Here is a 21,037-nt window from a genome sequence, read left to right on the forward strand (position 1 = left end):
CATTTGAATCATGCAAAAAAGTTTTCTTAGTTTTTAGTATAGTTATTTCCCCTGTCAATGTATGTTTGATTTGGGAGGCTACCAATTCTGGAATTTCTTCTCGAGACATCCCCGTCTTGGCAAAACTCGAACCTATAGTTGATCCATCCATACTCGATAAAGAATCAAAAAGGTACTTGAAGACGACTTTGAATGGGAGGCATCTTGGTGAGGAAAACTCTGGGTTTGTGGATTTGGTTCTGAGATTTTTGGTGCGGGGTTGTTACGTCAACTCCAAAAGGATAAGTTGCATTGGAATCGAGAAAGTTTCTCCGGGAATCCCGACCTTGGATTAGGGGCTCGCCTAAGCGCCTTCCCGAGATCGGACTCGAGGGAAGGTAAGACCGGAACGGAAGAGGAGTATTGCTTCACTCACGCGGCTTTGCTAGATGGATGCAGAATAGTTGGATGGAGTCTCGCTCGGTCAATTAGTCTAGCCTCCCTTCCGAGTCTGATTTTTTCCGGAATTCTTTCTTGTCAAGTCATATTAAGCAGGTTGTGTGGAGAGAGGGATGGAGAGGTATCTACTAAATTACCCTTGACTGAATTGGCTGAGCCTAAATCTTCGTTCACCAGTCTGTCTCCCAACCTCTTTAAAGCAGCTACCTACCATGATCTGGTCTTGGGACAGCATTGGCACCTCCGTTTGCTGGATCTTCTAGGCACTCTAAAGCACTTCCACGAGAGACCTACACACCTTCATCGATGTTGTTTTTTAACCGGAAGACCTAGAGCTAACTATCGAGACTTTGGGCTATCCGGACACATACTTCGAGAAATGGTTTATGCATGTTTGTTATCGGGTGTTTCTTTTTCTATTTTTTGATCTCCCAAATTTCTCTTTTTTATGATGATCGAGAAAGCCCGCCCGCCGGCCTTAGAGTAAATACTGGTGAACTAGCACACAATTTGAGTAAGCAGTAGTCTGTAAGCTTTCTCCGCCCGGTCTCGAGCCTGCTCATTGATGCTCTTCGGGCCGATTGTATGGGATGTGTTCTGGTGTACAGTGGGAGATGCAAGGATATCGATTGAAGGTCAAGTAAGAAGAGAAAGATAGTCAAAGTTGACATCTTGAAATCGACTCGCATGGGCCAAGTAAGTGCTTATAAAAGGAGGCTAAAGCAGAAAGTGAAAGGATCTACTTATTTCAAGAAAAAGGGCCCCAAGAAGGCACACCGTTGCCATCATTTTCATGGAATATTGATTAGTGATTTATGTGGCGAAACGTCAGGGCCTCATTGAAGCAGATCAAGAGATTAACTGTATCTCCTCTGCCCATGTCATCGCCTTATGAGCAGTCGAAATATACGTTTTGCTTACTATCACGTGGTCCGCCTTCTCACTCAACTTCCTCTGACAGTCCGTCTCGTCTCATCTTTCTTTGGCTATACTTGTAGCCAGCCATATTAGCCAAGCCTTATTCGTACTCCACGGGACCACGTATAATAGTTTCTTCTGAATGGAACCGTACCGATCTACTAAACGAAGGGGCCCCGGAGGGGTTCTTTGGCAAGCCCTATTAAAGAAGCTAAGTGACTTTTGTCACTCAAGTAGTGAGTTTGAGAGTGAGGTCACAAATGGAGTTGAACCAAGTAACATTGCAAAGGCATAATGATAGTAGGGTCGGGATATCCCCGCCCTCCGAACCGGACGTGAGGGTCTCCCCTCATCCAGCTCTCTGCAGGGGAATCTCCACTCACTGCTTCCCCTAATATCCTCCCTTTACCACATCATGGGGGTCCGATCTCGGGAAGGCGCTTAGGCGAGCCCCTAATCCAAGGTCGGGATTCCCGGAGGGATTCCCTCGATCAAAGGCATATTCATAGGCAAGAGCAGGCCGGCCTGAAGGCATGAACTAAAGGCAGGCAAGAAGGCATTAAATGGCTTTGAAGGATGCGGTGTAGCCTGTGCGGACCAAATAAAATAATTCGATTGGGGTAGTTGCTGACCCATACCACATAGTTCCGGCAACTACGAAAGCTGAATTCAATTTCACCGAGTCCATGTCGGAGACAGCGGGGCATTCGTTACACCATTCGTGCAGGTCGCTACTTATGCGACAAGGAATTTCGCTACCTTAGGACAGATAGAGTTACTGCCGCCGTTTACCGGGGCTTCCATTCAAAGTTGACATTGCTAACAAGGATCTAATGAATTATGAGTTTAATAGATCCTCTTTAGCCAATTGCTATTGGTAATCGGTTCTATCCCTTTCTTTCTTGTTTCTTGCTTGCAGCTCACTCTGCCCTTGCAAGTATGTTCGAAAGCACTAGCTGAGCTCAGACATCTCAAACTCAGAAACTACCCTTCTATCCCACCCTGCTCCTCTGGCATCGGAAGCAGAACTACCTGACCGAAGGGAGATAGACAGGAAGGGAAGACGGTCATACAAAGGCCGAATAAAGCTCTCTTGAAGCTGCATCTGAATAGACCTAGACGATCTGTTAGCCAATTGACAAAAACGCTTTACGGGAAATCAACACTTTGTTGAAGGTGGCTACTACTTGATTGAGTGCCAGCACGTAGCTGTGCTTTCAGCAAGAATTTCACCATTGGGAGCCGGTGCCTTTCGAAGCACTTTCACGTGTGAACCGAAGTCGTCACATTGCAAAAAGAATCGCTTATTTCAATGTTGTAAACTAGTGAGTGGTACAGGAGTTATGTGGTCAGTAACCCTCATCCTAATAGGGACACCTTGATTAGTGAGGTCAAGAATAGGTTTCTGTGCATCCAAATCTATAACCCAATTGACCCTGCAAGTACAGGTACAACCACAACCGCTCGGGGGTTCCATGGTTCTATTGGAATAATTCCTTTCCCATTTCCATGGATACTTTTATTCGGAATATCCAACGGAAAGTGGGCCTCTATCTACAGGTCATGGATACCTGGGCGCTAGAAAGGTTACCGAACCAGGGTTAAGTGAGATGTCATTTAATGGTTAAAGTTGAGTCATATGGTCACTTTGTGACTAAAGTTAGACTCCCGACAGAGTTTTTGAGTGGTCACTTCGTGTATAAGTAGCTTTGAAAGAAATACTTTTCTAGGTATGTTGTGAACGGTTCATACATAGCCGAGGACGATAGAAAGTAGCATGTGATCACATTGGTTAAGAAATGCAACTAGCATGCGGTCACATTAGAATAAGAAATACAATTACGATATGGTAAGTAGACCATAGAGATTAGACACGTCCAAATATGTAAGAATAGCTCTCGAATCGAAGATGTATATGTAAGTTATAAAAGCAAATGTACAATCCTACTGTTGTCTCTACTGCTGACGTCGGGCGTTCCCACCATCATGGTCTCGGTGCCGCTACCGCTGGTTGGCCCTCACGTAGCCCCTAGAGTAGGTCATGGCATCGGGTGCACCAACCTGTCTGGTAGGCCTAGTAGGGATCAAAGGTGTCAAGGCCTCCTCCTGGGTGTGTTGTGTCCGAAGTGTAGCACTGCTGCACTGGGTAGCTGGGACTGCTGGAAGACATCGTAGTCTGGTGTGCCTCCGAAAAAGTCCCTCACGAGGTTGAACGGGGGGTCTGGCCCAGGCTCATCCTCCTGGCTCGGGTATGAAGACTGCGAAGGTTCCGTCGGTGTCCATGTGTACTAGCTAGAGGAGCCTACGAACAGATGAATTTATTAGATACAGAAAATGTGCAAATAAAGTATTTGTATAAAATGCACTATTGTACATGTGTGGTATGCAGGTGCAGCAGTAGATGGCCAGGCATGCGTGTCGTAGTACGGATCGAACGCTGGTTGTGGGGTCGGTCGAGGTGCAGCTGAAGACGGCCCGGTCTCATCTCCGAAGTAACCTGCGGATAATATTAGATATACTATTGAATATATTAAATACGGCAATGTAGTGTCGCCCAGTACCTGAGTGGCCTGCGAGTGGTGAGGGTGTCGGCACTGGGCTTGGTCTAGCTGGCAGCGTCAAGACATGCGTAGGTACACCTAATATTTGTTTCAAATTATTGCATCAATAACAAACGAATATCTTTAAACGCTGTGCGTATAAAATATTTGTACCTATTAGGTCCGGGCCTGTAGGTCATGGTGCAGGGGACCATGTGGGTGTCGACCTTGGTGGATGGTGTTGCACATCAGACCTCTTGGACGACTCTTTGTGGACCCCACTTGACTTGGGAGGTGCCCCGGCGACGTCTGCGGTGGACCGATAAGAGGTAAGCTTTAGGGCCCACGCGGTCTTTTCAAAAAACCCGTTTGACGAACCCTACTACATCCACCGCACTGAGCTGCACCCCTTGCCTGAGGCGATCCATGGTTCCAGTTGTGTCCCTATGGATATCATAAATGATATCGGCCTGTGGAAACAAACAAGAAATGAGAATTTCAGTTTATAGTCATTGTTACGCAAGTACATGATACTGAAATAAGATGTAAATTACACATACCGCTGATGCAGCGTCCTCGTCCCAATGGCTCGGGTAGGCCTCCGTAGTCGACGCGACGTGGGATCGGACATCCTCTGGAGTGAAGGTGACCCGTGTACGTGTACGTGGCACATACCACCGCAGGTACTCCTCGAAGCTCCACTAGTCGAATGGACGCGTCTCCTCCATGACATCCTCAAGGGCTTGGGCCCATGCTGAGACGTACGACGCCAAGCGATCTACCCAGAGGTTGCCACCCGGCTGTCCCTTTCGTGTATACCTGCAAGTGAACCACGTTAAATAGACTGACAATGAGACAAATGTTACCAATTATTTACTTGATTATAGTTACTTGTGGACGTGGCCTGGAACCGTGCGAATGTTGACGAGGGGGAAAGCCTGGTAACGCCCGAATTGCCGCATGATGTGGTGGGGTGAGTACTCCTCGACGAAGATGTCGAAGACGAGCGGTGTCTTCATAAGCCAGTACTCCTCGTCGCGGGTACACAACGGAGACATACCTAAAGATGCACGGCCTTGGATGGACAAGGAGATGTACGGGGTCCATACCACGTTGTCTGGACAAAGCCGGTCGAACTGCGACCGAAAAAGCTCGTACGCGCTATCGGCCTGCTCATGCGCCAGTGCACCTGTGTGAGAAACATAGTCAGAATCCAGAACAAAAACATGTGAGAAGTAAAGCATTCAAAAATTACGTACGTACCCAGCGTCAACACCACAGCGAGGCCATGGTGGGCCTGTCCTCCTCGGGCTCGCCGTACCATTCCTTAGGGTACGGGGAGCGGTCCACAACTAGCCGGCCTATCGCGAACCGCTCGTAAGACCACAACTGCAGCAGTAGTGGGCACCCAGCAAAAGTGTCTAGTGGCTCCTTCTTCGTGCATACATCGCACAACGCCCGATATGCCGCAGCAAGGACAGCAGATGCCCAACTCAACTACGGTATCTCATCGCTCTCCGCATCCGCTATCAACCTCGTGTACGGAACAAGGGTCCTCCACACCAGATGGCCTTGGCTGCTGGTGAACATAACCCAGTCAAACAACCAAAGCAGGCAGGCCTCCAAATACCTCGACACTGAGTATACACCGGCCTCCAGGTGTCCGGGTGCATGTACGCAGGCTACAATATTACCCCGGCTTCGAGTTTCCAGATATTTTTCTTATTATCACTTGCAATACTTGTAGCCTGCGTGCATGCACCCGGAGGCCGACGTGTACTCGGTGTCGAGGTATTTGGAGGCCTACCTGTTTTGGCTATTTAGCTAGGTTATGTTCACCAGCGTCCAAGGCCACCTGATGTTGAGGACCTTGTTCCAAATTTTTGCAAGATATCAATTTCAAATATTGAGCAATATACAAATGTACAATTTAAAAAACCAGAGTGGGGCCTACCCGCCCTGTGAGAGGGCGGTTAGGACTCCTTACCGCCCTCTGAGAGGTTGCAGCCCTTTCAGAGGGCGGCAGACGCCTATTTTTACAAATATTGCCTTGATAAATCTATTTATTTAAATTTTTAATGAAAAATGTAAAAAAAAAACTCTCTAGGTGCTATCTACGCCGATTATTTTAACTGGGCCACTGGATGAGGCTTTAGTGTTCGAAGACAACATACTTAACTGGATTGGCAGAGGTAGAACTCACGGATCCATAAACAAAAAAATAATGAAAAAGGAACAGTTGAGCCCACCTAAAAAGCCCAGCCCACACAATCTTCCATCTCATGTGGCCCAGTTGAATATAAGTGATCATTGCACTGAAGCGATCAGCCCTACAAGGTCCATCCAATTGACAAAGTACTCCAAGATCACGAGCTGGCTCGGCTCGTTTTCTAGGGCTTGATCCATCTTTGCTCATGTCTAGTATCTTTTCTTAATAATTGTTTTTTTAGAAAATTTGGTAGTATTTTTTCACGATGAATTACTTTTTTCAAATAACTTATACCACAAACTTTTAGGGGTCCTTTGGATTAAAGGATTGGTATAGGATTTTTGGAGGATTGAGATTCCTAAGGAATTTTTCCTATACACCTCTTTGGTTCATAAGAAAGGAAAGGAAATTTTTCATAGGAATGCTTTCCTATGGCTCCATTTCATAGGAAACTTAGCAAGAGGTCATACCTATTGGAAAAAATCCTGGCGCAAGAAAAGAGCACGCTCGCGTGTCGCTCGCTTCGTTTCGTGCTGTTTTTGCCTACGCTCCATCGCTTCGCACTCGAAGATCACGGCTAGTTGTTCAAATTCAAACAAACAGGCAACAAGAGGTGTGATAGATTCCTTTTGTTTTTTCTACGCTGCTATCAAATGGCGTCCTTTTTGCTATTTTTGTATTTTCTATTCCTATAAAATTAGATAAGCATGACACTTCATCCCTACATTTTTCCTATTGTACGTACCAAAGTGCCCTTAGAAGGTAGCCCAGGCGATCGGTCTTTTATACTCGTTTGCCTAACGAGTGAAGCTGGAATCAACTTGTGAGCTGCTAGTCTGCCTCGTGAAGTTTGATGCATATAAATAGTGGCCCGAATAGCCATTCCATATTTCCACATCACACACCTCAGGCCCAACAATCCAACCGTCTAGCCACATAGCATTCTCAGTCTTACAATCTCATCGACAAAGCAACAAGTAACAACCACATTCAACACCATTGGTACCATTCTCAATAGTGCTGTCAAAAAAGCTCAAGGCTAATGAGTTATTTAAACTCGACTCGCTATAGGTTAGATTCAAACTCGGTTCAAGGTTCTAACAAGCTAAGTTCAAATCTGATCATAAGCTCGCGAGCCTGTCAAGCTCAGGCTCGAATAACTCGTTAAAAGCTCGGCTAACTTCAATTACTTTCCGTCAAGAAAAAACCGGTATCCATTCTCTTTAGCCTAGTCCATTTTTTAACCTCACCATCTAACCTAAAGTCCAGTCGCCTAACCTCAAAGTCATATGACTACATACACATATGACTCGTATACAAAGCTATTGAAAAAGCTCGAAACTCGTAAGCTACTCGAACTCGGCTTGCTCTAGACTCGATTCAAACTCTGCTCGAGATCTTAACAAGCCAAGCTCAAGCTTAGTTGTAGATTCGGTCAGATCTTTAGTTCAGATCAAGCTCGGCTTAAGTTTCTATCAAACTCAGCTTAAGTTTCTATCAAACTCAAACTTAAGATGACGAGCTCACTCTAGCTTGGCTCGTTGACAGTCCTAGTTCTCAATGCTATGAGTTCGCCACTACCATCCAATGAAGAAGACCACAAGTATACGCTGCTTCATCGCCTTATCAGTTGTGCCAAGTCCAAAGCCACATTGCTGCGTGTCGGAGAGTGAACTCCTGTCGCAGGGATCCCGAGAGACCCCTTTTTAGAGATTCGGCCGGGGGGATGATCCTGGAAAAGCTTGTGTGGGAAATAAGCGGGAACGGAAATAAATGCGATGGCTAGTGGGAGACGATCACCCTAATGCAAGGAAAAGTGGATACGCCGGGTTTTAGACAGGTTCGGGCCGCACGGAGGCGTAACACCCTACTCCTGTATGAGCGCTATATTTATCCTTGAAGGGGATTCTTCAAGGAGGTATCTGGTTCTAAGGGGAGAACTGTTTACAAAGTACTTGAGGCTCTTATGTTCTAGCTTAACTTGAGCTGGTTCGAGTGTCTGTCGATCTATCTTTGGCCTGGTTCGCCGGAGATTGTTGGTTGTCTGGTCTCTTGGTCGTCTTGTGGTCGGGGGCTGTTTCTCTCTCTCTTTTAGTGTTCTCCATCCTTTCCTTTTATAGGCGCGTCGACCTCAACATATCCTGAATGGGAAAGAGGGGACGCGAATGCCAAGGTGCCACGGAGAAAAAGGCGTAATCATTTCATCTTGGCGAAGTGACAGGGGCGGTGGAGAAATGCGGCGCGCATTCGACCACCAGCCGCTGCGGAAGCCTCTGGGCGCCATAAAAGGGGCCCGCCGGGCAGCCTCAGAGGTGCCCGGTGCGCCCACCCCATCTTGTCCTTCTGACAGGGCGGGGTGGCTGACGGAGCGCTTTGATCCTGGCAACGTTATCCCGAGGCACCCGGATGAAACGGGACGGGACCCGTGCATTTAATGGACCCACGCCTCCCCCCCTGCCAGTACATGGCAGGGTCTGACACTGGGGCGTGGGCAGCTGAGAATGTCAGGATGTCAGGATGTCAGGCCGCGCGTGCCTATTAAATGCGGCATTGGGCCTTTGACTGGATGACACCCTGACGACGGGACCCTTCGGGTCGTCGAATGATCTTGCGCGAACCTTCGGGGCACCGAGTCCTCGGGGGCCGCCACGTGCAGCCCCGAGCACTCTCTCCCGAGCACTTCGGTGGGACCTTCGGGGCACCGAGTCCTCGGGGGCCGCCACGTGCAGCCCCGAGCACTCTCTCCCGAGCACTTCGGTGGGACCTTCGGGGAACCGAGTCCTCGGGGGCTGCCACGTGCAGCCCCGAGCACTCTCTCCCGAGCACTTCGGTGGGACCTTCGGGGAACCGAGTCCTCGGGGGCTGCCGCGTGCAGCCCCGAGCACTCTCTCCCGAGCACTTCGGTGGGACCTTCGGGGAAACGAGTCCTCGGGGGCTGGCGCGTGCAGCCCCGAGCACTCTCTCCCGAGCATCTGCGGATCATCGGGGAACTAGGGTGCTCGGGAACCAGAGGCGGCGGCCCCAAACACCTTCTCTCGGGACTTAGCGTCTTCCTACCTTGCAGGTTGGTGACATGTGGCGGATGGCCGGCCGGGTCTCGGGACTTAGGGACCCCTGGTTCTGAATACACCGACACTGCGGCTTTACAAATAAATCCTCCCCTCTACTTTAACTCTAGAGCAAGGAGGGAGCATGATCGGGAGCAAACTCGGGAGAGATACAGAGGGCGAGGCAAGACGACACAGCATGGCGTGCCTAGGCATGGAGGAGCTGTGGTGGAGCTCTGTGCAGAGGCGAGTTCGGTGGGAAGAAATAATTGGAGGGGTGGGGGACACAGATTCTCTAACTGCATGGCTACTGCACGCTCGTTAATATATGGGTTTAAGTCTCACGTATCAGCAGCTGTGCAGTATATCAGAGGATCCTCGTCAGGGTGAGGAGTGGAGGAAGATATAAATCCTCTTAAGGAATAGTGATTCATGAGGCGATAAATAATAGGCGTGTGTAGGGCATGAGGGAGAGACAAGAAGAGAGCAGTGAACAAGGAGATAGATGGGAGAGTGCGAAACAACAGCCAAAGGCATTTTGGCTATTTTTCTACAAGACTGACAAGCCAACTAGATTTAATGGTAACTTTTAGTAACCAAGTTGACGAAAGTAGCATAAGAGGAAACTAGAATCACAGTAGTGGTATATAAGATAAAAGTTCTACCTTTAATGACATATAGTGAATTTTCTCTTTTTTTAGAAGGAGCACGGTCATTTCTAAAAAGGAAAAATTAATTCAATACGATGGATAGTTTATTTAAAAGAATCATAACTAGATAAAAAATGTATTTACAAGTTCTTTATGTAAAGCCTTGAAAGGACATGACAAATCAGTTCAACATCCTCTTGCCCTCCCAAACTGACTAACCATATTTTTAGGGAACACTGACTAATCCCTGAAGACCGCTTTTTTGCGAGCAGAGACAGAGGCAGAGCAACCAACGTCTCGCGAAATTCTGAAGTCTAAATGAACTCTCTAGTCAGCCAGGAGGGTCGATGGGTGGTTAATTGATCACTCGCAACCCCAGAAGATTTGTATAGAATTACTCCATCAGCCAGGATTGACCACTGCCACCGGGATCAACGCTGGCCCGGTCGGGAGCGACGAGCCGAGGTCGAAGAAGACGAGCGCAGCCAGCCAGCCGAAGACGACCGCCGCCCGAGCGCAAGCCCGCTCAAACCCATCGTCTCCGCATCGTCGTCTCCTCCGTCCTCCCCCGTTATATTAGAGCCACATCGAGACTGCACTGGCCACCACGCACCACCTCGAATCCGTCGCCCTCCTCTTCCCAGCCGAGGCCACCCATCGACGCCCGCCCTCCTCCCCGCGGCGAACTCGCAGACCTCCTGGCTGGCTTCCTCCCGCTGAAGCGAATTCCCCTCGTAGCGGCCCCCCTCCCTCTAGACTGGCGGCAGAGTGGAGATCCATCGGGGCTTGGTTGATTCCTTCGTGTGTCGGTACGGAAGCCCTCCCCCCCCCCCCCCCCCAAGTTCCATTGTGGGATTTGTTTGCTGTGCGCAGGGGGTACTAATAGCAGTTTATTTTCTGAAAATTGTAGCCCGCCCTGCCCTGCCCTGGTCTCGGCTTTGGATTCCGCTCTTCCGCGATCGATCTGATTCATTGACGAGCTTGGGACGCTAAGTTTTCCATCTCGTGCTACGAGAATCTCTCCCCGGGACATGGACATGGCATTGCCAGTTGTGAATGCCACCGTGGCGGTGCTTGCTCGTGTCTCCGCTGCATTCAACGCCCCCCTTGCCCGTGCAGTCGTCTTCGGGGTCCATATCGATGGTAAACCTCTTTCGTCGTGATGAAATGGGTCTGTTGGGCTTAGTGTCTGACATTTGGTGGCGATGCTATATATTCAGGGCACTTGGTTGTGGAAGGGCTTCTTATTGCGGTCATAGTGTTTCAGCTTTCCAGGAAGAGCTACAAACCCCCAAAGAAGCCACTCACTGAAAAGGTCAGCTCTTCTTCTGCCCGTTGCTAACTACTATCAGTTAGTGGTAGAAAGTAATTTTTCTTTTGTCATTGCTTCATAAAGCATATCACTGAAGGTTAGCATTTTGATCTTTGCAGGAGATTGATGAGCTATGTGATGATTGGGAGCCGGAACCTCTATGTCCTCCGATCAAGGATGGAGCCCAAACCGACTCTCCAGTGTTGGAAAGGTTTGTGCGATGGCCTGTTTTCCAATTATGGGGTCATACCAGATTGCTAGTTTAAACCAGTAGTTGATGCAGCGGTGTTCGAAACTTTCACTCTAAGGGTCTGTTTGTTTCAGCTTTGGATTGTGGCTTTCAGCTTTTTCAATCCGAAGCTGAAACAAACAGACAGCTTTTGATTATAGCTTTTTAAAATCTGCTGGTTGGATTATAAGAATCTGAGAAGCAGGTTTTTCTCAGCTTTTGATAGGTTGTGAAAGTCCATTTTACCAAACTGACTATCAAAGTTTTTTAGAATCTACAACCTAAAAGTTTTTTACAATCCAGCTTTTTACAATCTAGCTTTTCACAATCCAGCTTCTATAAGCTGCTTTTCACAATCTCCAGCTGAAACAAACAAGCTCTAATCCCTTTGGTTCTTAATGTAAATTCACATCAAATCTTAAGGTCAATTCGGATTTTATTTTATTTTTTTTGCTTGAAAGAAAGGTAACTTCGGTATTCCTACCTATTGTTTCATATCTGTGGATTTACTGGGTGGACTCACTGTACAAATCGTGACAGTGTTGGTGCAGTTATTACATTGGTTTCACTTAACGTAATAGTGTCATGTGAGGAACCAATATTGAACTGAACCTGTTCTTTTGACTAGATTATACGGAGTACCACTTGAAACCATGCACTCACGATTAAGCAGAAAGGGACACCATGAACCACATACAATATCATTTCCCCTTGCTACCCAAATGCCTACAGACTTCTTTGATTGTTTTCTCTCTTCTGATATCAGTAGAATCATCTAAGCACCTAATGTATACTTCGGATGGTATCTTACTAATAATATTTCTTAGGAGGGTTTCTTAATTCTTATCATCGCAATAAGCTACTACCTTCATGTAGTTGCCAATAATATGATGTTTCTGTGACTGCATTGCACTAGTACCAGGCAACTATTTCATTAATAGTATGTTTTCTTACTACTAATGTGCATGATATAATTGCATTTTTTTTTCATTTTGGGAATAGTTATTGAACATCCCTAACAACGGCAGTGCTCTCTCTGAAGTCACTCCCGTACATGGGATTTTGTTGTCCTTCCCCTCGGAAACTGTTTATGTTATCTGCATATGTTATATAATTCGCAGAAAATTTTCTTTACATTTCTAGTTTGCTGTTATCAAACTAGATGCATGCAGTATGGAACGTGGATTTTTACTATGTGAAGTAGTTATGATTGCAGGATATCTGCAGTTGGACATCACACAATATTTGAACTTCTGAGGTCAGAACTAACCCTGCTATTCTGTTTTTGATACAGTGCTGCTGGACCGCATACAATCGTCGATGGTAAAGAAGTTGTCAACTTTGCGTCAGCAAACTACCTTGGTTTAATTGGCAACAAGAAGATTATTGTAAGAGATAAGTCTATTGTTTGACACTATTCAACAATTGTACTGTTTTGGGATATCTAACAGAGTGGGTGAATTTCAGGATTCTTGTGTTGGTTCATTGGAGAAATATGGCGTTGGGTCTTGTGGTCCACGCGGCTTTTATGGGACAATTGGTTTGTACCTTCTTTCACAGACACCGACCTCGGTTCAAATATAGAGGAGGAACTTACCCTTTTCACTGTGGAACATGTGCAGATGTCCACCTTGACTGTGAGGCAAAAATAGCTAAATTCCTGGGAACTCCGGACTCCATTCTGTATTCATATGGGATTTCTACAATATTCAGTGTGATACCTGCCTTTTGTAAGAAAGGAGATATCATAGTCGCGTAAGTTCCCCTTATTCTTGATAAAAATATATGAAATTTATAGGTTCACTCACAGAGAGAATTGTTGTGCTGTTTTCTGTGTGACAACTTAATATAAATATTTATGGAATTTTGGCTTGCTTGCTGTATCGATGATCACATGCTTGACCTTTTAGACGTCATGCTTTTATCCAGCTCATAAGTTTTAACAAAGTTCTCGCCTCTTTCTTGTCTCTACTGATGAATTGCTATTGCTCCTCATTCAGTTAATTATACCTGGCCAGTTTTTTCCACCTAAATGTTTATTTTGCTATCTCTTGATTTTTCCCCCTGCTGAACACACACCATTATTAATGTGATTGCAGTGACGAGGGTGTTCACTGGGCAGTGCAAAATGGTCTCCATCTATCAAGAAGCACTGTAGTGTACTTCAAGCACAATGATATGGCTTCACTTGCAAGAACTTTGGAAAAACTTACTCGTGGAAATAAACGTGCTGAAAAGATTAGACGCTACATTGTTGTAGAATCCATCTACCAGGTGCGGTGCTTTTTGTGATTGTTTTGTGTTGATATGCACAGTGTTTTCTCGTATGTTCTTATGGAAGTTTGCAACATAAGACATAAATCCTACCTGTAGAACCTAACTCATTAAGTATTTTAGATACAAAAATTTGGATGAAACCTCTCTTACTGTGGTTATTTGTGAACGCAGAATTCTGGTCAAATTGCCCCCTTGGATGAGATTGTCAGATTGAAGGAGAAATATCGATTCCGCGTTATTCTGGAGGAGAGTCATTCTTTTGGTGTGCTTGGCAGGTCCGGGCGCGGCCTTGCTGAGCATTATGGAGTTCCAGTAAGTGTTGCCCCCAGCTTTTTTAACATATTTCAACGTGAGTAAAATGGTGTAAAAGAAAAACCAAGTGTTATAATCCACAGTTTCCTGGGCAATCACCAATTGATTCATGGAATATGTCTTGTTACTTGTTAGTATTTCTAACTGGATACTTCAGCACATTCTTTCCTTTTCTGAAACTTCCATACTCGTGCAGATTGAAAAAATTGATATCATCACTGCTGGAATGGGAAATGCATTAGCTACTGATGGTGGCTTCTGCACTGGAAGTGTCAGAGTTGTTGACCATCAGGTAGATGCAATACCAGATTGACGGAACATCAATTTTGATGCAGTAATTCTTGCTGTTTAGTGTTTTAACTGATCAAGGAGATATAATTCTGCAGCGTCTAAGCAGCGCTGGGTATGTTTTCTCTGCCTCGCTGCCACCTTATCTTGCCACTGCTGCTGTTTCTGCTGTCAATTTCCTGGAGGAGAATCCCTCAGTTCTTGCAAACCTAAGGAGCAATATTGATCTTTTGCATAAAGGTAAAGATGGTTCTATTGGCATTTAACTATTTGTTTGACCAGGTTATACTTGTTTGTTCCTTTTTCTGGGTTAATGAGGAAAAAGATGGGTACAATACTGAGACAACTGCCTAAGCATAAACTTACACAAGCCATGTTATTAGTTTGTGGTTTTCTGTACAACTTGTTTTCCCTACGAACTCTAGTTTCCTAAACACTGGGCAAAACAGAATTAAGTTGCGAAACTATGTATGTAATCTATGATATGAGCTGGGAAAGTGTAATATGGCATGTTATAACTAAATTCTATTCGTGCATGAAATGCTTGCCATATACTATGCACCTCCTTGATACCCTATTATGTGTTTGATCTGCAGAACTGTCGGATGCTCCAGGGCTTGAAATTTGTAGCCATGTTCTGTCACCTATAGTCTTTCTTAAGCTGAAGAAATCGACAGGTTCTCCAACCACCGACCTAGATCTTTTTGAGACTATTGCTGAGAGGGTAAGTTTCAGTCAACTCTGAGAAATCTTCCACCTGCAGTTTACATGACTTTTTACAAGCATATAATTACACCCTTTTTCCAACAGATGTTGAAGGAAGATTCAGTTTTCATTGTGACATCAAAGAGGTCAAATTTGGACAGGTGCAAGCTTCCTGTTGGAATCCGCCTGTTTGTATCAGCAGGCCATACCGAATCAGACATCTCCACACTATCCTCATCCTTGAAAAGGGTTTCAGCATCAGTTCTTTCAGACTACTTTTGATCCACACCGGATTCCCTTAAGACGAAATCGATCCTTTCCTACGCGCTGTGTACTCTAGGCCGTGTGTGTTTGGTAAATGTACATAACCTGTGCATTTCTACATCTGATGAATTCATCTTGTTGTTGCTCATACCCACAGTACTTGCAAAATAAAATTTTTGTAGAGCAGTGATGTTGGAGAATGGTGCTCTTGTGCTGTACACCTGGCTGATTTCCTAGCACTAGTGATTTTCCCTGTAAACTCGCCATGCCTGTCTGCACACACTGGCCGTCTTCGAACTTACTCTTGTGAAATACTGCCAAAATTCTGTAAATGTTCCATACGTCCTGCGAAATTCCTGTGAAAGTCACATGTTCCAAACGAGAAATCGGCGTCATTTACATTATTGAAGTAGAAGTTGAGAATAGAAACACTGCAATAAACTACACTCTTATCTTTTCCTTATTACCACGCCGTTATCTTTTCCTTGTTAGACAGATCTTTGCTGAGATTTCTGCAACTCCTAAGAAAGGGACAAAGGCATAGACTTTTCATCTGAGTGGATGAACGCGCACATGGCAAAAAAAGATCGCGTCCTGGGCCTGGCACCGGCCAGTGCGTGGCGCCCCCGCTCGGCTCCGTCAGCGGCGCGGGCGTTCCACATGCGGGGAGAGAAAGAGAAGAGCACACCCCCCGTCTGCTGCTGCGTCAATCGTGCATGGCGCACGAGTTGGGCAGCCGGCGGCCGCAACGATAAAGCGCGCCCAGCTGCTGGAAAATCTGGAACCGGTCTCGCTCACGGAGACTGCCCGGTGTGGACTGTGGACACAGAATCACGGATGACGCCCGTCTTTTCCTCCAAAAAAGGATACGGCCAGATGCTAAAAATGGGAACGGTGCTCTAGAGCCGCGAAACCTGGTGAGTGGAGACTCCGGTGGCGCATGGCCGGGTCGGTGGTGACATCTGGGCTGCCTTCGCTTTCAGTAGGAAAAGAGTTGGCCATTGGGACGTCCATGGCGAGGATACGATCAGGGATAATACAGTCGGGGTACAAGTACGGAGATCGGGTTGCCGCTTGCACTATTGGTCCCGGTCGAGCTTGATTGTCTTCACTGATGTAATAAAGTAGCTACCCCGTATGGGCAGTCGTGCTGATAGATCAGCTACCAGGGCCAAACACACACTCGGTCAGTCAGCTTTGGAATCATCCTCGTGTAAAAAAACTAGTCTATTGCCGCGCGTAAGTCGTGTCTATTTTTTTTTTCTGTGCAGAGCACGATAAAAAAAGACTAAAAAATTAAGTTTACAAATTTTGTACATTTCAATATTTATTTATAAAATTATTAATGTTAAACACATTAAATTAATTATAGAGAATACAATAGTACTTTTATGCATGCACATAGTTTTTAACATGTAGATGAAAGTAATACTAACCTAGAAAAATTTGTTTCATATTTTTTTTGAGTTTTAGATATTTTTCTTTGCATTTTAATTTTTTTTCAGCTGATTTAGTAATGTAACTAATATTTATTTCGATATTTTTCTAGAATTTTTGGAAAAGAAAATTATATATATATACATGTATACCTATACATATATGCATATATATGTATAGGTATACATGTATACATATATATATACATACGTACTCGAGCCTACTGCTACAGTATGTCTACGGGGGCAATCCTGCCGTGTTTGACGCACCATAGCCTAGCAATACAGGTGCCCGTTCATTTCGTCTTCCTAGTTGAGTTGGTACTGTACTACTATTAGTTGGAGTAAAAACATTAAAAGTAAATTTCTCATGCAAAACTATCACAAAACTGCATATTTAAACAAGTATTGTAAAACTACGAATTTAACGTATCATTTATTGTAAAGCTACATAAATTATATCGTAAAAATACATATTTCTTCTGATCTGAAATATAAGTCATTTTAGACTTCTTCATTATGTGTAAAATATAAATTATTCTACACTTTCAAGTACATCTTTATCATATTTTTCTGTTTTACACTTATTTAATTGTCCTAGTTAAAGAAAGAGAGAGAGTGACTAGCATTAAAAGACCTAACATATCATTAAGTGAGGTTAGTATGTTCATCTTACTTATTTATTAATTTTTGTATCAAAGTCTAAAACAACTTGTATTTTGGATGGGAGGAAATATTTATTAACGTGTCAATCGTAAAAATACAGATTTCACCATAATAGAATATGTAGTTTTGTGATAAATTGATATATTGAATTTGTACTTTTTTTGATACTACAAGTTTTTACATTTGTACTTTTGTGATACACTACATGTTAAATCTGTAAATTTGTAATATCTTTTAATTTGTAAAAAATTTAAGTGCGCGTTTCGATCCGTGAGTGACCTTTCATTTTGGAGCGAGGGAAACATAGTAGTAGAGTAGTACGGTGCAACGTTTCGTTTTGCGACCGGGAAGCGTCAGGTCAGCAGATACGGTCGTGAAAAAGAAAAGGACAGCGGATACAGTAATATAGTTACATTTTTTTTTGAACGGATAACATTGAGGAAAGTCCCACTGCACAACTTTTTATTAAAAGAAAGAGAGGATGAAAGAAAAAACAAAAGGGAAAACATTAACCAAAATTCTACAGCCAGTCTAAGACCAGCAGTTTAAGAGAAGGGTTCATTTTATGAGATTGCCTCCATGAAACAATCAGTCCATCTATAGAAGTTTGCTGATGATTTTCAAAGATGTTAGTGTTCCGTTGTTTCCAGATCTTTCATGCCGCAATAAAGAACACTTCCAGGAAGAACTTGCGCTGGCCTCCTGGATAGTGTGAAAGAAATTGTAATATCGTCATGTCGATCGCCACTCACACATTGCCACCTTGCGTTTGGATAAAGGACAACGCCAGGTCACTAGAATTTGAGACCAATTCTAGCCGATATAATGAACAACAACAAAGAGTTCCAATTTGAAATGTGCAATATCCGAAGATAATTACTCATTGCTTTAGCAAGGAAAGCCTGGTAGCTTCCTGATAGGCCTCCATCAATTTTCAGATATAATAATATGTTTCATGATCAACAGTGCCCTGTTCCAAGGCACCGCATTCTGTCCTCTGAGTGAGCTTCACCTCTATAATATAGCCTGTGTTTAAAATAAAATCCGCTTTTTATCAAAAGAAAAAAGGCAGCCGGACAGGGCGGAAAGCTCACAGCTGCATCGGTACCTGTACCATCCGGGTTTACAACAGGGTCGGCCGCTGCGTGGCCGCATCCCGGCCACTCTCCCTCACGCGCGCTCGTACCGCGGTACAGGCGCGGGGTGTTCGCTGGCGCGCCATTAAGGCGACGCCCCCTCCGCCCTGGTCCCTGGGGACGCGTGGTGGTGGGTGGCGGCCGAGCCGAGCGGAGCCCCGTCCCGCCGCGGGTGTGAACTGACCGGGACGTTTCGCACCCCGCGGCCGTCCGATTGGGCCCGCGGTCCACCCGGAAGCAACACAGCGTGCGCTGCGTGGCGGGTGAGTGAGTGTGTGGACGGCGCGGCGGGTGAGTCTCACCCGTCGATCGAATCACGCCACCGAACCGGAGCCCCGCCATCTGTCCCGATGTGGGATCTCAAAGCTCTCGTACGGAGGACGATTAAGCGGGCCGCGCGCGTTATATAGATGCGAGCTCGGCTATGCTGTGCCGCAGTGCCGCTGCAGCTCCTGTGCGTGCAAACACTTAATACCTCGTCGACGAGCTAGAGCTCTACGGTGGTGGCCGCGATGGACCCGTACAAGTACCTCAAGATCCGGTTTAACCCGGACGGCTCGCTCATCCGCTACGGGGAAGCGCCGCTCCTCCCTGCGGCGCCGGCGGGGGAGCCCGTCGTGGAGGGTGAGGACGAGCCGGCGCGCCGCATTGTAGTCCACTCCAACGACGCCCCGCTCAGCGACGCCACCGGCACGAGCCTCCGGCTCTTCGTGCCGTCCGGAGCCGGCGCCGGCGCGCGCGGGCACGGCACCCTGCCGCTGATCGTGTACTTCCACGGCGGCGGGTACGTCCTCTTCCGCGCGGCCTCCGAGCCGTTCCACAACACCTGCATGGCCCTCTCCGCCGCCGTCCCGGCCGTCGTCGCGTCCGTGGACTACCGCCTCGCGCCCGAGCACCGCCTCCCGGCCGCGTTTGAGGACGCCGCCGATGCGGTCCGGTGGGCGCGTCCGCACGCCGCCGCCGGCAGGCCGGTCTTCGTGATGGGCAGCCACAACGGGGCCAGCATCGCGTTCCGCGCGGCGCTGGCGGCGGTGGACGAGGGCGTGGAGCTGCGCGGGGTCATCCTGAACCAGCCCCACCACAGCGGCGCGAGCAGGACGCCCGCGGAGGCGGCGTCGGTGGACGACCGCGTGCTACCGCTGCCCGCGAACGACCTGCTCTGGGAGCTAGCGCTGCCCGTGGGCGCCGACCGGGACCACGAGTACTGCAACCCAGAGGCCATGCTGGCCAGCGTGGGCGCGGCGCGGCTGCGGAGGCTCCCACCCTGCCTGGTGCTCGGCCGGCGGAAGGACCCGCCGAGGGACCGGACAAAAACGCTAGTCCAGGCGCTGCAGAAGGCCGGGGTGGCCGTCGAGGCACGGATGGACGGCGCCGGGTACCACGCGATGGAGCTGTTCAAGGCTAACTGCGCCGCGGAGTTCATCGCGCAGGTGGCTGACTTCGTCCGCCGGCGCTCCTCCGCCGCCGTCTCCAGCGACGTGATTGGTATGAGCAAGCTGTGATCTTGAAACCGACCGGTCACAGAGGAGGTTGTTGCACGGGAGTATCGTGCAACTTGCGTTAAAATTTAAAGGATACTTCTCAATCATACCATCATCGTCATGTTAGGCCAATCACATTGCTTTGTTTTTTATGATATCCCCGATGTGTGGGTAAGAAATTAATATTAAAAATAAATTTTTAATGTAGGTATTCTATATATTGTTTTTTAAGTCTTCAAGATAATTAATAGTTGCATGTAATATAATCAAAAATATTATTGTGGATATACGATCAACTGAATTGTTTTACATGGAGAGGATGGATGAGCAGTTCTTATTTCATACAGGGCATATAGGATCAAATGTGAGGGAAGAGAATATAAAGAAACTACAGTGCTTTAATACGGTATCTTACATTTTAAATGGCTCAATCAGTTATTTTTTTTAATAAAAAGATAAGTTTTATCTCTCTCCTCTTTAAATAGCTTACCATATAAAAAATAAGTTTTAGACATCTAATTAATATTTACCAGCCGTTGGAGCGTTAATGCTAAGTGGTGAGCTCAAGTCTAACCGACAAGCGGACTAGCTTAGTACACTGCGCAGTTCATTACCTACGCTTCCGGATAGGTTCCTCGCGTTGTCCTGTTTTAATCTTTCTTTCCTACGAGTTTACTTGCCGGCCAGGCGATTTTGACGCCACTTTGTGATCAGTAACATCCATGGAGAAACATTATCTAAAAACGTCCATGGAGAAAAGGCTCAAGATCTGGGGTTTTATGGGCTACGGCTGCTCCTACTGCCCTACAATACGACCAATACGAGGCAGATATACACTAGTATAAATACTGTTGTAGTAGCTGATAGAGATTGCTCTGCATTTCTTAAATGGAATTGCTTTATGTTCAACTCGTATATGATATTCAGAAAATGAATAATTTGGCACATCGGGAGTGGCGGTCTGTGTACTTAACACCTAGCAAGATTTCTCAACAAAACAAACCACACCGTCGACGAATCTTCACTCTTCATTCTGCCATTGACACAAAAAAAAACCACCCTATCAATCTGATGCAGAAATATTAATTTCCATAGTCTTCGCAATGAAAATATCGTGCTCTCTTCCTGT

General features: G+C 46.3%; 2 protein-coding genes across 2 annotated transcripts; both read left to right on the top strand.

Annotated features, from left to right (window-relative positions):
* Positions 1 to 10,063: 10,063 nt before the first annotated feature.
* Positions 10,064 to 15,448, top strand: LOC133916506 (long chain base biosynthesis protein 1a-like). Its single transcript, XM_062360195.1, has 13 exons — positions 10,064 to 10,611; positions 10,712 to 10,945; positions 11,023 to 11,117; positions 11,234 to 11,325; positions 12,638 to 12,731; positions 12,811 to 12,883; positions 12,966 to 13,098; positions 13,443 to 13,617; positions 13,792 to 13,932; positions 14,129 to 14,224; positions 14,319 to 14,460; positions 14,817 to 14,944; positions 15,031 to 15,448. Exons 2-13 carry the CDS (start codon positions 10,834 to 10,836, stop codon positions 15,205 to 15,207), a joined length of 1,458 nt encoding a protein of 485 aa, XP_062216179.1. The 5' UTR covers positions 10,064 to 10,611; positions 10,712 to 10,833; the 3' UTR covers positions 15,208 to 15,448.
* A 3,383-nt stretch (positions 15,449 to 18,831) lies between these two features.
* On the top strand, positions 18,832 to 20,195 carry LOC133916507 (probable carboxylesterase 8). Its single transcript, XM_062360196.1, has one exon. It carries the CDS (start codon positions 18,940 to 18,942, stop codon positions 19,927 to 19,929), a length of 990 nt encoding a protein of 329 aa, XP_062216180.1. The 5' UTR covers positions 18,832 to 18,939; the 3' UTR covers positions 19,930 to 20,195.
* The last annotated feature ends 842 nt before the right edge of the window (positions 20,196 to 21,037 follow it).

Source organism: Phragmites australis, chromosome 4, assembly GCF_958298935.1.
Source record: "Phragmites australis chromosome 4, lpPhrAust1.1, whole genome shotgun sequence".
In the NCBI taxonomy this organism is placed as follows: domain Eukaryota; kingdom Viridiplantae; phylum Streptophyta; class Magnoliopsida; order Poales; family Poaceae; genus Phragmites; species Phragmites australis.

What these genes read in the sequence shown, in the direction of transcription:
- LOC133916506 (XM_062360195.1), top strand. Translation starts at nt 10,834, where the DNA reads ATGGACATGGCATTGCCAGTTGTGAATGCCACCGTGGCGGTGCTTGCT. An exon ending in TCAGAGTTGTTGACCATCAG is followed by an intron (nt 14,225 to 14,318) that starts GTAGATGCAATA and finishes ATAATTCTGCAG; the next exon opens with CGTCTAAGCAGCGCTGGGTA. An exon ending in TATTGATCTTTTGCATAAAG is followed by an intron (nt 14,461 to 14,816) that starts GTAAAGATGGTT and finishes TTTGATCTGCAG; the next exon opens with AACTGTCGGATGCTCCAGGG.
- LOC133916507 (XM_062360196.1), top strand. Translation starts at nt 18,940, where the DNA reads ATGGACCCGTACAAGTACCTCAAGATCCGGTTTAACCCGGACGGCTCG.